The 16,844-nt window shown below is 42.4% G+C and overlaps 2 protein-coding genes across 2 annotated transcripts in view; one reads left to right on the top strand and one right to left on the bottom strand. All coding sequences in view use genetic code 11, as the record gives it.

The window, feature by feature from the left end:
- Positions 1-684, top strand: part of EGR_01566 (Solute carrier family 2, facilitated glucose transporter member 3) — a gene marked incomplete at both ends in the record, with an annotated part of 4,309 nt that extends 3,625 nt beyond the window's left edge. Inside the window, one exon of the mRNA XM_024490815.1 lies at positions 454-684. Within this exon, the coding sequence (XP_024354680.1) occupies positions 454-684 (231 nt within the window). The remainder of the gene's footprint in view (positions 1-453) is intronic.
- A 3,016-nt stretch (positions 685-3,700) lies between these two features.
- Positions 3,701-13,004, bottom strand: EGR_01567 (Solute carrier family 2, facilitated glucose transporter member 3; the record flags this gene model as incomplete). The annotated part of the gene is made up of 8 exons (XM_024490816.1): positions 3,701-3,949; positions 4,792-5,223; positions 6,371-6,962; positions 7,254-7,405; positions 7,941-8,042; positions 9,220-9,303; positions 10,992-11,076; positions 12,943-13,004. The coding sequence occupies 8 exons, from the start codon at positions 13,002-13,004 to the stop codon at positions 3,701-3,703; spliced, it is 1,758 nt and encodes a 585-aa protein (XP_024354681.1).
- Positions 13,005-16,844: the final 3,840 nt, after the last annotated feature.

Raw genomic sequence — 16,844 nt, forward strand, 5'->3', positions numbered from 1 at the left:
TTGCAACCTTTCCACCTCTCAATGTGAGTATTCTTCTAGTGACAATTTTGGTAACTCTAATGCATCGATTGCACGATAACCGCCGTCATTCATAGTCTATTGCCCTTTTTAAATTATAAGCTCACTGATTTATGCCCATTTCAATGTTTATCCGAGCTTACTGCATAATGTCGACACCTCACACTGAGACTACGAATCTTTCCTTATTGTACGTATTCTAACAGAGCCGTGGTTATTAAATTAACTGAAAATCCACTGACCTCTTACGACCTCTTAAAACTCAGCACAAATCTATGAAACTGATGTGAGTGGGGCCGTTTAGCACGGCCCACGCTTGAGCATCAGAATCATGCTCTAAGGCGGCTAATTAATACACAACAGAAGCAACGGCAAATCGATGAAGGTAATGCTTAGAATTGGCAATATTTAAAGGTTGTGTGATCTCTCCTGCAGAAAGCAATGGCTGGCTTCGTCTACCTTCCCTTCCTTGTGGTTGTCGTGATCTGTTGGTGCTTCTTTTTCTTTGTGATGCCGGAGACGAAGAATAAATCATTCGATGAAATTGCCAAAATACTCTCCGGTGAACCTCGTAGCAACGCGAATGGTGGTAACAGCAATGTCAATGCCAACTCGAATTTGACACCGAAGGGCATTACCCAGGCAGAGGAAGGCAACACTCTGTAATATGTGGACAGTATTCATTTCCAAATAAAGTCTTGTTTTTACTAGACTATTTTTACAGGCTACTTTGGTGAAAAGCAGAATTGTTTCAAATTGTCAAAGTCTTCATTACTTCACAGGGTTATCCATGTCAAGATACTGCATTGAAACCTTTCCTAAAGCTGACTGACGTGTGTCGTACAACCTCGTGTTCAAAATAGCCGTGCTTCAATCCCTTCAATTCTAAGTGAGCAAGGATTGGAAAAATGAAAAGAGATGTTAAACGCTACTTCGGTTCTAAATAGCGCCCTTAGAAATGGGCTGATTCATGCAACGCCCATCGAGCTCCCAATGGGGTGCAACTAAAGCAAAGTGTGCATGGAGAATCTCAAGATCAATGGTGCGCACAGAACATGCCATGTGACAAGATTGCCCTTGTCACTTTCGGAGCATTGAGTGTTTATGTTTGTGGATGGTTTTTAAACATTGGAACCATAAGTCTCCGATGGAGGTCGCAGCATTTTGGATGAGCATTAAAACCTACGCAATCTTATTTTAACACGGGCTTATCCGGCGTCTTTAGCTCAGCCAAAGCGCACCTTCATATTCCAAAATCCCAACGTCCGGTATACCGCTGCTAGCGAAAACAACAAAAATACACCACTCAAGGGAATGGGGAGAATAGAGCAATTAATACCAATATGCGGTTCAGGAGGAGCAAAACCCTTTCCTTTACAAAGCAACTCTGGTGGAGGGGTTATTGACGCATTTTTGGTCATGAAAAGTACAAAACCAAACAAAGCATCTGCTTTGCCATGCAGCTGCACTGCTGATTAGGTTCACTAGCCAATAAAAGGGAGAAGATTGTACGCGAAAAACCGCGTCGGTAGCGAGTGTATTAGCTAAATCAAGTTGAGAAGGATTAAAAATCCTTTCGTACGGCGACTGAAGTTGGATTCACCCATTGGAATTGACTACTTAATTGGTAAAATTAACTGCTTTCTACTATAGTTATTTAATTTAATTACTTTCAGTAGGATGAGTCTACTACGGGAAGACTGTGGCGCCTCTGATGTATGGAGATAAATGGCCGGTTCCAAATAGCTGCTTTAAACGACTGGTTCATCCTCTGAGCGTTTGTCACTTGCCAGATTTCTGACATCAAACCAAAGAAGACATCGAAACTTACGCCACCGAACTCTCCGTATGAACCACCACCCTGCAGATTTACCCAAACGACCACCGTTTTGCGAAGGGTGGACTCCTCAATTGGTAAGTTGTCACTATGGTCGTCCGCTGGGGTGGTTAGATCAGAGTCCTGTCACTAGGATGAAGATCGGACGGTGAAGGCAAAAGGTAGGATGCGGAGCTAGTTTGAAAAACTTTAGCCAAATTTCTGTAGAAAAGGAAAATTAGTTCAAACTTAAACGATAAATAAAGTAATTGATCGCTGCAAACGTAAACGTAGACTGTGGGGGTTCAAACTGAGAGATAAAAAAAGTGGTCCGATGCAATTTGACTGTCAAACTGCATGACATTTTAAAGCAGAATAACTATGGATGGAGATTCTCTCCGCTTGCATTGGGACGGGATGAAGGCGTTATGACAATTATGTAAATTACTAACAACTTAAGATCAAGTGAAGCTGCTGCTGTTCAAATAAGTGATTAATTATAGTTAGTGTGACTAGAAAGCCTCCCAGTCAAAATAGCTGGAGTGTCACATCTTCAGCATTCTTTTCAATTTTCCCCACTGAGTCTATTAAAACCACCCATTATAAGCGATTTGGTAAATAGAGTGCCCTCCTTCGTACACAGATCATCCCATTTCCTTATATTAAAAAGTGCCGAATACGTGATATCTTGTTTAACTGAATTAGAGATAATGGGTATTGAAGCAAGCACAAGACATATTGGTGACCCAGACACGTACGTCCTCCACATTTTGGCTCAGTCATGTGCTTAGAGGTCCACAGACACGAAGGTACGCCCTCTTCTGCGGATCACATGCTTTAATAAAAGCATGACACGGATCTAATGGATTACTTCTTCTAGACGTATTATTTGCAAATAATTTCTGTCAGGTACTTGTATAAGTACAAAGGTCATGTGCACCTGATCTTCGACAACTGTGATGCCTTGGTATTTCCATCGGCAACAAAATCTATAAATTACCCCAGTCCCTTAATTCCATTTGCCATGGCTTTCGTCAAGCATATGCCCAAAATCCAGTGTTCTTTATACGTCCGTGACCATACTTCAAGTTCTGCGCTCATTTAGAAAAGACCCTTAGACTCCCCCTAATCTTCTTCCTTTGGGAGAGAATTAGCTCATTAAGCCTTCTAATTGTTCGACTGTAGGCAATGTGGCGCGGGCAGCCATTAAATAAAAAGCATCTGTGCAGGTAAGCTAAAAGTACGCATTTAGTTTGAGGCTGCGCCCATGCGCCTCAGTTATTTTACGGTCACTTTTTGAAGAGCAGAAATTTAGTCTCCTGTTATAGCTAAAGTTTAAATGAAACGTCAGAAAAGGAGTAATTAGACTATGCGCTGAGGGCGATTTGAGCGAAAATATTTCAAGTCTGTTTTACAAAATCGAAACTGGACAGAAGCCGAAAGATTTCCACCTGCGCTTTCAGTCCACATACAATCGGTCACCGGTACATTTGCCCCCGACCGCACACTATAACGGTCTAAGGTACACGAAAGCTTGCCAATCCACTTCTAACAGGTCGTTTTAATCACTTCAGCATTAATAACCACCCAGTAAGATTTGCAAAAAGGAGGAAAATAAAAACAACAACAGAGTCATTATCAAAACTATAGTGAAGTCCCGATTGACCTGCCACATCTATAAGAAGAATGAAGAGCGAAGAGTTGACCGTGCAGTAACTTGGTCTATGGAGAATGGGGGTAAAATGGGATAGAAGGCAAGTAAGTGGGTAGATGAGGGGAAGCGCGGACACAAACAGCAGGGGGGAGTGCATCACGCCATGAATAAACGGAAGAGAGGGGAGGGGGAAGGAGAGCAAAGAGAGTAGTCTAGGCATCGACCTTGGAGTCGTCGTCAGTGCGTCGGAGAGCGGTGGCGGCCTCCTCGTCTTCCTTGGTGAAGACAGGCGACTGCAGCGCCGCGGTGCGCTTACCCACCACAATGCTCCCGAAGGCCAGATCACGTGCCACCTCATCAAAGGTGCGGTTCTTCGTCTCCGGCATGAAGAGGAAGAATACCACCCAGCAAACCACCACCACCACAAGATACGGCAGGTAAACGTAGCCTTTCAACAGCCCCTGTAAATCACATCCACACATACTACGTGACACCCCCAAATTAAAGGAACTCGCAACGACTCCCATCTCCCACGCCCTGTCGGCTTATTAGTGTCTCCACACGCATGCTTTGTTGCAGTTCAGTGGGATTTTCCACTGTACTCAGGAGTGGTATAAGTGGTTTTAAAAAGAAATATGTTGGAATGGTTTACACTTGACGTAAATAGGCTTTTATTTATTGTAAACAGGAGACACTTTTGCCTTCAAAATAAAGTATGGGAATTTATTTAATCAAGATAATAGAAAAAATGCTGGGAAGTGGCTGTCCGCTCCCTACACGAACACAAGAGCCCTATTAATAGTGTTTGCAATCTAGTAATCCGCTTAATGTTCTGCAGACCGGCCATCCTCACTCAAATGACGCCGACTTTAAGTCAGAATATGGGAAGTTAGCTTTTTCGCATCTAGAAGCACTCCAAGCAATCATCGGACTCAGCTACCACGTGTGAATAAGATAACCCTTTCAAATCAGACTTTCAAAGGAGGTCTTGGGGTGCTTCGTCTAATACATTGGAATATCGAGTTTAGAATACTTTTGTTGGTTAGGTAAATTAGTGGTGCAGTCAATGACTTTTGCTTATTTCGTAGATTTCCACTGAGCCTAAAGTGGAACTATTTGAAATAAAATAATAAATTAACTTTGTTTTGTTTTATTCAGCACACCTCGAAACTTTTTAAGAGTAGTCTATCACCAAAATTACGTCTAACTCCCTCATACTGCTGAGAGAGAGGTGGTTAATGATGATTTACGAGTACAGTCCATTATCTCACTTGGAGCCGGAAGGGAGGAGGAAGAGGCTTACGTTGAGCGAAGGGAAGGAGGCTACGACAATGAGATTGCAGGCCCACTGGATGCTCTGACTGAGGGAATAGGCGGCGGCGCGGGGACCCTGACGGAAGATTTCGGCGACGATAAGCGCGGGCATTGGACCGAGACCCATGGCGAAGGCGGCGACATAGATGAAGACGAGGACAGCAGAAACGAGAATGAAGGGCATCTTATTGACAACACCATCGTTGTTAGCGATATTAACGAAGATCACCAGAAGCAGCAGTGTTAATGCCAGCACGAGGGTGGGCCACAGCAGAAGAGTGCGCCGACCCGCCTTCTCCAACAGCGGCAGCGCCACGATTGTGCAGATGACGTTGAGCAGACCCAGGCCTACCACAAAGTACTCCAGCATGTCTGACGACACGTTGGCGCCTTTCAACATTTCCGAGGAATTCGCAACCACCTAGACCACAATGCGTGACACAAAGTTACATCTACATTATTCATTCTCCACAAGGTAAGCTACTTTAGCTAGTCGGCGATACGCGATTGCAGGGTGCGACTTCAGCAACGATTTAATGGATTATAAAACAGGCAAACGGAATTCCATTTGTTGTGATATTTGTTGAAACTCAATAGTAGTTTTGCTCCATTACAGTAAGATTACCTCCATCATCTTCAAATAAAGCATTTAAATGACTTTAATAAACTAGAGACCACTTGTCTGATTAACACATGCATAAAGCAAATTCTACGCTACAGTATAATAACAGGCAGCTCTGAAGGTATGTTATGTTGTTAATAAAAATGCTGAAAATATTTCAACTAATCCAATGAGAACTCTAAGTAAAATCTTGTTTCCTTAAACTCTGTCCCTCTCTGAATAAGGCAATATTTGGTGTGGAATTCCCTGGTTCCGATAATTTTTTAAAAGCTTTACTGGAAGGTTATTCGACAAATTTTTGGTGACGCACCTTTTGGAAGCTAGTCATCTCGGTGAAGGAAGATTTGCGGTTCCCAATTATGAATGCGCTCGAACTTGAGTTGATGACTCACACAGCTTTGGTAAGTGATCTGCAACATTCTTTGAGTTGCATATCTCAAAGAAACTAGGTGGCACAATGCATTATCCCATATGTACCACTCCTCCGCCTGAAGTTGCGGAAGAAGTGCGTAGTTAAGAGCCGCTCACTTTCGCGGCATGAACTCGCTGGATGAAAAAATCAAAAGTATGCTCGCATGTTTTTGTCACGATTTCACATTACGGATTTCACAGGCTTGGCGATCAATTTGTGGTCCTTATCTACGGACCACACCACACTGCTGCAAAATGCTTAATGGTATGAGCATTTACTTTGTACAAGGTAAGGCAACATGCTGCTTGCGCCAGCAAAATATTGCAGGGTCAGCCAGAGCCCACAAATACCCATTTCGGTAAGATGTAACCAGAAGTAAACTTACTCACTTTTAAACAATCCATGAAGCATTCTCGCAAAGTCGGCACACTGACACACATAATCTTGTAAAACCTCACTATGAGGTTTTACAAAAGCGACCTTCAGGTCGTAAGTAGTATGGATGTGCCCAAAGGTACGAAAGAGATGACTTACAGCATTAATTCCCGAGAGCTGCTGCATGACCTGGATGAGAACCGCTAAGATGACAGGCATACGGAGATCTCTGCGACGAAAGAGCTCAACAAATTTGAACTCTGGTTGGTTCTGAGCCACCTCTAGCTCTTCGCGCATCTCGGCGATGAACATGTCCACATTCTCGGAGCCGTTAATGTGAGCAAAGGCTTTGCGTGCAGCCTCCTCGTCCTTCTTCTTGAGGTAGAGCCAACGCGGCGACTCGACAGTGAAGAAGGAGATGACGAGAGCGACTGCAGCGGGGATGGCGCCGACGCCCATGGCGACTGGCCAGAGAGTAGGTGTGTTCAGGAGGTGCGTGAGGGTGAGCACATAGGAGATGAGAATGCCGATGGTAATAGCCAGTTGGTTGCAAGCTCCGATCATGCCCCGCAGATGACGTGGCGCGATCTCTGTGAGGAACATCGCTGCAACACCAATGCTCAGACCGCTGTTCAGACCACTGATCGCACGTCCGAAATACAGCAGGGCAGGCTGATTCGCCACCAGACACACAGAAGAGATAATTGATCCCACAATGCCGACCACATTGTTCATCATTAGGCTGCGCTTCCTGTAGAAAAAGACGCCAACAAACATATTAGAAGTGCTGTGTGCAAATTAATCTAAGATGAAATTACAACAAATCATGGGCATTTGGGAGCCAGACTGTATGTGGTGGGTAGATCGTTGTGTAGCATACGAGTAATGAGGTCCTATGAAGTTCACACAGTAGATATTAGTGTTTATTTTACTGGATTTGAACTAGCTTTCTTTGTATTCCGACCCGCCACAGCTAGTTTGGCAGATCCATGATCTTATTGAGTGCTTTTTGAGGAGGATAGAAGGGGTCAAATCATCACACCTGCCCAGGCCATCGGCGATCCAACCGCAGGTGAAGGCTGCAATGGCGGCACAGATGACCAGCACCGAGGTTGTCTGGCCGTAGAGGAAGTTGGCATCCAAACCGGACGTGTTATCAGGCTTGTAGTAGCCAACCAAAAACCTTTTGATGTTCTGTTGGGACGAGGCATAAAACAGGCGGTCAATGGTGATAAGTAAAGTGACAATGATCCGTTACAATAGACACCAAAGGCGGTACTCTTACTTGACATCTTGAAATACTACATATTGACAATTTATGGTTCAATTCAAAACTTTTCGTAATTGTGTGTTATTAGAAATGAGAGAAAGTGAAAGTGAGGAGAATGTGTTGGGAGTTTTGTTTGATGATAAGCAAAGTGAAGTACAACTGAATGGCTGAAGGTCAGGTCAGCTTTAATATCGGCTTTACTGCTAGGCGTAAGTATGTGTCTGGCCGAATCTGTCAAACCTGCTGGTTTGATGCCCAGTCCTCAACTCTTAAATGAAATTCCAGGTGGGTGGTGTAATCAGAAAGTGATATGTATCGATGTGAATGGGTAAACACACTACACGTGGATTACTGGGTCCCCGTTTCAACCGAATTCAACTTCTTTACATCTTAGTGAACAGAAGGCAGCAACTGGCAGGCAATTGAAGTAGTCTTTGCAACAAATGGCCAGCAACTTACATCTCCGGGCAGATTTGCGACGCCCAGATTGTAGCCCAGGAGAAACGATGAGCCAAAACATGTCGTGAAGATTGATAAAACTAGTGGTCCAGATATACCTTTCTAAAATTTTAAATGCTGGATTTAAGTAGAAAGATTTCCCAAACCGAAGACAATAGTTACCAGCCGTGTTGCACCTTTAGTGCAATAGACTGCGCGCCAATTCATAGGAGAATGATTGGCATTAAATCTGTCACGTATTCGATTATTGCAGTTACGTTCAAACCATTGGAAGATTTTCCAGTGGTAGGCGATCAATCAGTTTGAGAGAAAAATGCCAACGCTGAACCTTATTGGTGGTCATTCAGCGGCTAAAAAGTGAAATTCGCAAATACCTACAAAGGCCTTCAGCGACCAAAGTCAAAACTGCGCAACGACCCGAGGCAAATTTAAATAAGGAACAAAACCACTGACTATTCACTCACTTTGAACTCTACCGAGGTAATATTTACAATATTTGTGCAGCCCTTGTCGGGCCGGCAATGGTATTAAGTGGGTCTGAATCAATGCTGCACTACTCAGGTAATGTATTAGGAATAAGGCGGTGTTCGAATCACAAATTATCCTTAGAGGTCCTTATTTTAAATGAGCACAGGTCTTTGTAGATTGCGGCAACACACGTTGAGACACTTATCAAACCTATTGAAAGCTGACGGGCGCCGTAAGGCTACTTAAAATAAAGCAGAAAATAACAAGCCAGAGTCAGTAAGTTGACGTTCACCTCTTACGCTTCTCATCAAATAAATGTTTCTTTTCACAGAAAACAGAAATCAACTTCCATTTCTTGTGTTGAATAGGATGGTGAGAGATCTGTGATTGTGCCTACAATGGTGGATTACCAAAGCATAGTGGGCTGTCTTGACAACGAACTAAGTGTAGAGTCCCGTTTATTTGTGTTTGTCGCGAAGTCGCAAAGAAATAAAAGCCGAATTAGTGTTGATTTGCACAAACCTAAGGCCACTTTTCTATAGTCACGTCTTCATGACTGTTATTGGAGGAATGAAAATGATTGCAGCAATGACCTATGTGGCAAATCGTCTTTCATAATGACACACGATAAATGGATAACCGAAACACAGTGGAAATGGGCCACATGGCCGATAAATCAAGATTTCACGTACCATCCCTGATAAGGTGTGCGGGGCACAGAGGAAAAGACGTGTGTGAGGGCAAACGGTCGCTGATTCAGTTTATCGGCCTGCCAACCCTGCAGCACTGGCACTGGCCACACACTGCATACCCCAAGGAGCCAATCAATAGTAAATGAAGCGTGGAGAGCCAACCGGCAGTCGGCCTTCGTCTGAGCCAATGAACGAGCGCCATCCTTAGGCAAACAACGCCGTTCTGCCAAGCAGGCCACACCTATCTAACGTAACGTGTTCCAACCTCTGTTTTTACTTAGACGCTTTCCTTGCATCGACATCTATTCACTATCATACCAAACACCAACGCATAAGGAGTAACTGCATCAATGGGTTTTTAGTCATGCAAGGTAAAAACACTGTCACTGATTTGATAACTGCCGCTAGGCAGAATTTTATGATGCTTTGCTCACACTGGCCTGTGCATTTTTCCCCTCCACGTGATTAGCCCCAAATTTCTGTAAAACATGCAAACAAAGAGTGTTTTTAAACTCGTGCAGAGTCATGCACACGAAAAGGGTTGTATCCCCACCTACGTCAAACTTTAATCGGGTTAGACATTTTAAGATGAAGATTTCCTTCAATTTGTTAATCTCTCGAAGAAGCAATCCATTACTCTAGCAGATGTACAAGGAAATGGCGAAGTGTGGTGCCTCACTTCGCAAAATGCATAGAAAATGTGGCGTCCCGAGGACATATCGATAAACACTTGGGCGGATCCACACTTTAAGCCTGTGTTGAGAGGTCTGGTGAGCAGATGCGTCTTCATGGAGCTTCCTACTTAACAAATTTATCGTAGACGATGCTGTGCCGAAGCAGGTATATTTGAGGCTAGGATTTTGTTTTGTGCACACTCCAAATTACTACATTGGGCTGCGGTTTGCAGAGCTGTAACTGATATATGTCGTATCAATTGTTTCACTGAAACGAACTAGTCGTTTGTAATTTCAACAGTCTTTACATCTTTACAGGATCAAATATGTTTTATATCGCAAAACGAAGAACCCAACATAAACTTTGGGATCTCGATAAAATAATAATTTAATCAAAGCTATGGCGACTAACACTCGCCACTCATCGAAGAAGTGAGATTGATCACTTCACTGAGGTTAGTTTAAGGTCACCACAGTGATGCTTTTGGGAGCCAATTGCATTCAGCACCAATATTTCCAACCAAATTTAGTGAATTATAGTAAGGCCAATCGTTTATGTCGGCATTTGATGTCGAAATCATCGTTGCGATGAGCATTTTCGAGCAAACTAAGGTGAATTCCCTCACCTCCTTTGTTACCTTGTGGTTTTCAGTAACGTTTTTCAAACAAATCTTTCAATGCTAGAACAATAGTCTAACATCCAAACGCCAGTAACCAAAAATGCTTAATAACAGCATCTTGATGGTGACTTGTGCCCAACTTCATGCTCATCGATACGCATTTTATGCTACCTAGCTGAATTCATTAGCACCAAAGTCTACCCTGGAAGATTTTAATGGATGACCTTTCAGAGGTAGCCCCATGTAAATGTTTATTCAGGTACGAAAGTTGGAAAAAGATCTTAGGACTACGTATTTGCCGTTTTTGTATGTTGATTGGTTTTAATTTAATGTGAGCCAATTTTGGTTCCTTCCCATGCACGACGCTCTTCTCCTGTATCTGCTGTTATGCTAATGACTCCCCAAGACTCGCTATGACAACCAAAATTCATTAAAACTGAATGCACCTACAATGGCTATTGTCCATCATAAACAAGATTGCTTGTAGAGCGAAAGCACACACACAAAGGTCCGCTGGACCTTTTCTGAACTGCTAGGCCATTGCCCTAACAACTGGTCCTGAGATGCATGTGCTTGGTATGGCCTCATCTCACCTACCCGTAAGTTATCCAAAGAACGCTTTCTAGCAGAAACAGCGCTTCCACTACAATGGCATCCAATTCCTCTTGCCCACATTCGCCATCTAGAGAAGAAAACAAACGAATATTTTTGTCAATAATGTCCCTTCCATCATTCTCCTTCAGAGGGCTTTTCGGATTTGCCAACAAAAAAAACCTTTGCAAAGCTCTTCATCATTGCTTGTGTAAATATTTTGGCTTGATTAAGGCGATCAAAAGCTAAGAATAACATCCATACGTCCAATGATGCACATTTTCTCACTGTTTGAGGCTTTATACCAACTTGCAGCGGTGGTCCCGATGATGAGAAGCCGGATAGACAAATGATTAAGCCTATACTATACTGCTCAAGCAGTATAGTATTGCCTAATCACAATGAGCCATCTAGATCGCGTATAATTCACTCAGTGGCGTTGGTAACTGATATTCCAAATGGATTTAAAGCCCACCTCTTCACCTTTTGGAATGGCACATGGCACGTGTTTTGACAATTCAGTGACCGTAAGGTGAAAAACTTTACTGTGTTAGTGATTTGGGTTCCCGAATCGTTTGTGCAACATAAGGAAAGCAGGAAACTGGGCAACACTGAGTGGGTTGCAAGTGCTTTGACGACGCATCCGCTGTTTCGAGCACGTTTGCTCTAGCCAAGAGTCCATTTGTTCTTCAGTGCACTCGGCTATATGCTAGAAAAATGGCTTATAAAGCAAAAAAATGGACACAGCTAGGCCCTGAGCAGTCAAGAAAATGACCTGCATTACCGAAAACCTCAGAGTCCCTTGGTAACCCCTAAAATCGGAGGAAAAATATCCCATCTTACGTTTGTATGCACTGTACGTGGATCAACAGTCTCCTTGAAATGATGTGAAATACTCCAAAGAAAAATTCGGCTTAAGAATATTCACTGCAATTTTTCGGGAACCAAAACAAAGCACTCCAAAACTTGAAATAGTCAAAAGGAACTGAACTAAAGAATGCATAATATCATAATCAAAATGCAGATCCAATAACAAACCTTCAGGTGGAGGAGTGCATTGGTTTTGGGTAGGGTGAGGTGTGGTCGTGTTAACTGCTTTGTACAGACCTAAAAAATTTGAAAACCTTTACACTTTTACCTTTGCTATCTGGTGAAACTTGTAAGCTCACGGGGAATGAATTAATGGGAGAGGTTGAATGCCCATAAAGAAGCCTTAATATACAGAGTACTACTAAAAAAAGCAGTTAATGGTGACAAAGGTGGCTAGCTTAACATTACTGCATCTAACGACTTTTTATGGATCATGTAGCTCTCATTTTTAAAAAGATTTACCTAATATAATGAGGTTTTGATCTCGCATGGCGACTGGAAATCCTACGAATTTTGTGAGCACTTGCCAAATGTCTACTTACAATTTTAAGTAAAAATGTGCATTGAATGGAATGATAGGGTTTTGGACAAGGGAAAATGAGAGCATAATATTCGAAAGCATGATAGAGTATATGCGCTACTCGGAATAACACACCTTACACTTTTAAAACATCAACAGCACACAAATGGACATTGAAAAACCTCCCTCACATTCCTTGAAGTCCATGGGAAACTCAGATTAAGCAACCTTTAAAGCCCACGGAATGCTCTTTGCAAATGGCTCAATATTTACTAGTTTGGTAAGCAAGAATATATATTAACTGATCCAGGAACAGTACTCAATAGTCACATTAAGCATAAAAATACTTTCATGGAAGCATTTGATTGTCCTGAGGTTACGACAAGGGCAACGCTGGCACCGTTTGTGCAATTCTAATCAAAAGGCGACTCGTGGAAGCAGCCTGCGCAAAGGAGATGTCAAAACCACTAAAAACTTCCGCATAGTGAACAAAAACTCACTTACATATCGTCAACTTCTGGAGCTCAATAAGGTGAAGTACAATTTGCCTTAAAAAGCCTCTCCTACTTAAACTCCTCCTTGTGGTTTTTCGGTAGGAAGACAGTCGCGGTGGTCAAGCCGAAACCCATAAGCACCGGAATTAACCTTTGGAGTTAGTAGAGCATTGTCAGGCTTTAAATTACGAAGACCAAGTCCAATGCGAAAGAGCTCCTGAAGCTTACTCACAACGTCTCCAATGGCGCCTCGCGCTTCTTTCAATCTACAGACTTCCGCAAGCTTTGGGGTTTTCAGGTACTCTGTGCAAATCCTCTTCCTACCAACGCATGGAAAATGCTGCAGTTTTTATCTTCAGGTTAAAAAGGAACAAAGTAGTCTTCGAGATGAAGGCCTGGTTTAATGTACCAGGGCTGATTGATGCTTAGTTACGGGGAGGCAGAAAAGAGGATTTTTGTGCCTTCTGGGACTTATATGCATTTTATCTGCATTTAACGTTTTTTTAGTAGCATTTTCTGCCAAATAGTGAATCTGCGTAATAACGCACATATCAGAGCGAAACTTTCACAATCCGAACAAGTCAATAAAACTGAAAACGCTTCAGTGAAAGAATGAATGAAGTAGGCGAACCTACCTATAAGGAGGGCGTTTTGTACCAAGAAAACCTCCCGTCTCCTCCTCTTGGAAGTGCTTAGACTCAACACCAGCAAAAGGGTGTAAAAAAGACAAACCTGCATGCAGTGAACTAGTGCTCTTGTCAATCCATGGCACCTGCGAAAAGAACGCAGGCACAACCAATATCCGCGAACCAACTGAGGTCGAATTGTACTGAAAAAAAGAGAAATTTGTGAATATTTTATAGATTGATAAACCTAATTTGCTACTTCAATTAGAAAGCATGTTTCAAAACATCAGAATAGTAACTTCCTGCAACCTAATAGCTGGAATAGAACCAGTCCATCTATTTGAAATACATAGCCCTCCACTGTGAAGTCAACTCGTGATCCGGACGAGTCTTGAAGTAATTTAGAAGAACGCGACCAGTAGGAAAAAGTTTGATAGCAAATTAAATATATAGATACAGCTGTGCAAAAGAGATATTAACTTCCTCCAGATGACACTTAGCCAGACTAACAATTGAAATAGCCGTAGGAACACAAAAAGTTTTATAAGCAACACAATAAAATGCATCCAGGCTCATTTCGCAACGAGTTATTTTCATCTACGCATTGAAATTTATAGGTTGCCCCATAAAACACACTTCGCCGATGACAGAAAGTGAAGCATGGCATAAACTTGCCAACGAATGCAGTGAGGTGGCAAAACCCCAATACAACCGAACCCCTGACCTATGGACAATATTTAGCTGCTGCAGGAGGAAATGTTTCCTATTCGAGTACAAGAAAGGCTTTTTAAATGAAAGGATTAGTTCAGACATGCCAATTATGTAAGAATCATAGACGCGAAACCACTGACGGATGCAATCCTATCCTTCATTGGATTTAAATTCCGCGCCACGGTGTACACAGTCACACATCTGTGTATATATGCAGAGCCGTGACGCCGTAAGAAGTCACAGTAGAATAGCAGAAAGTATACTTCTAACATACAGAAGGGCTGAGAGACCACTGGAATCACTTGAAGACTGTACCGCCGAGCGGAAGCACAGCCTACAGAGACTTGAGCGCCCGCGTGGTCAAACCTCACGCATATGCACATGCATACGGGTATACACGGTGTACAAAAATAATGTTTTTTTGTGGGCACGGGTGGTACTGACAAAGTAAAACGCAAAACACAATGTGAGTTCAAATAATTCAAATAATACTGCGAAAGGCACGCCCCATGTTGTAGCGCCATTTAAGAGAAAAGTTTTGGTTACACAACTGTCTGAGCTGTAGTTTTCCGTGTCTTGTTAATTAAGAGCGTTTATAAAATGCTACTTCTTGATGTTTCATCATCCTTAGCTTTATCTTTTGCTCCTTCCAAAGGTCGCTAATTCGGCTTGGAAATATGTCATTCATCAAGACGTTTCACATGGATGTCAGTGAAGTAGACAAATTATTGTGTTCTAACACTTTAAGATCTCACGAAGCCATGATTAGTCGAAATTATATGGTGGAACATAAAATTACTAAGGTACAGAAGAATTGAGAGACTAAATTCATGCCCCGAAGACCATGTCGCAGAATAGAATTACAACAACCTGAAGAAAATGAAGTGCCCACCTAGTGCGGCAGCCAAAACAAAGTATCAAAGCACAACAGCACCACCTTATAAGACCTGACTTTTATGACTGAGCAAGCCAATTTTTTTGAATGTGGGACTTTCTTCAAAAGCACAACATATAGGCACAGAATGGCAGTCGATTATACATTCAATAGACTGCAGTCAATTTTTGCATTGTCTCAGCATTCCAGAGTGACAGTATTATCGGCTCAAAGATTCTTCACAAACTTTAAAAGCTAATATCGAATCGAAAAGAAAAACCTATACACTTAATTTATTCGTTACGTATATTTGGGAGCATAAAATCTACACAGTGACAACATATTTTACTTTATCATCCACCGAGTTTTTAAGATTTTCACCTTCTGAGTAACCCTTGTAACCAACGGGCCTACCAGAACAGTATTCGACAACTCCCTTAGTTTCTAACAGTCGCAGCTGTTCTCATTGTAAGGTGCCACATGGTTTGGTAATAAAAGTGGAGGCCTTAAGAGAACTTTGCAGACTGGAGCAGGAAAGCACTAGTCTGATAAGGTCAGCAACTTCATTGAAGCAGCACATGTTCAGCGTGGAGAAAGCAGTTTCGCAAGGTGAAGGCACCAGGGCACACGTCATCATATGCACACCATGACCTGAGCATTGTGCTATTGCCTTTTTGCTTTGCGTTCCCCTCCTAACACTTTTGCTATTCTGCATCTTTGACTGCAGTTTTCTTTCTTAGTAATTGGGTACATTTAAATCACTAACGGGACAGTAGCAGACAGCGTAATAAACCTTTAGCTTAATAATGCCTCTTGCGAAATCGCATGTCTTCATTACGTCAACTCGCATACATTAAAACATATTTTAGGATTCTTTAGGGCCTCAGGGGTACGCCGGTCCCCTGTAAACGAGTTAGATATTGTGCTACTTTTACCTAAAATTTACTTGTTTCTTTTCCACCTAAAATTTAAACCTTACTCTTCTTGGTTGGTCATCAGTTTGGTTTGATAATTGCTGCTTCGAGGGCAATGCTGTTGAGCCAACTTTTTACTGGAGGCTTATTTCCGCCTTTTCAGTCACGGTATCGTCATGTCCCTGAAGGTGGCGCAAACTTAGCGACTAAGGTACTTTTTGGTTTATGTCCTAGCTTCAATGTTGCATTTTTTCACTGTCCATGTCCCGTTCCTTTTTTTTTTTCCATTTTTTACTCTAATTTCGAGTGCTGTCTGGTCAAGCGAACCTGCCAGGATGACGAGCGTTAAATTAGGTGCAGAATTTGATTTTGCAAATTACAAAGACCGTTCCAAATCATTTAATAGGGTTGAACCGCATCAGAAATAAAGGCAGATGGAGAATGCAATGTGGGAAAGCCCGAGGGCTAGAGACGTAGCCAGTTTTGGCACATTTGGTGTGCAGATCAAAAGGTGATTGATGAAATTCACCGATGACCACTACACACAATGCGTGCCAATCAGCATGAGAGCGCATCAAGAACGTTAAGCCTTTCGGTTAAATAAATATGGTTGAGGCATGGTACTTATTCGGTTCTCCCTTCCACTAAAAGAAAGTGCAAAAATTTTGATTAGTACGCTTTATGATTGTAATTTTTTTTCTAGTTTTCCACAATTATTACCGGTGTCTACAGCGTACTTCATTAGACACGGCTCTCCACTCACGATTTCAAACACATGTGTTGAACAACCCGACTGATGACCAGGTAATGAAGCAAATTTTGAGACTGGCAACCAAAATCACCGTCCCTT

The sequence above is a fragment of the Echinococcus granulosus genome, assembly GCF_000524195.1.
Source record: "Echinococcus granulosus chromosome Unknown EG_S00006, whole genome shotgun sequence".
In the NCBI taxonomy this organism is placed as follows: domain Eukaryota; kingdom Metazoa; phylum Platyhelminthes; class Cestoda; order Cyclophyllidea; family Taeniidae; genus Echinococcus; species Echinococcus granulosus.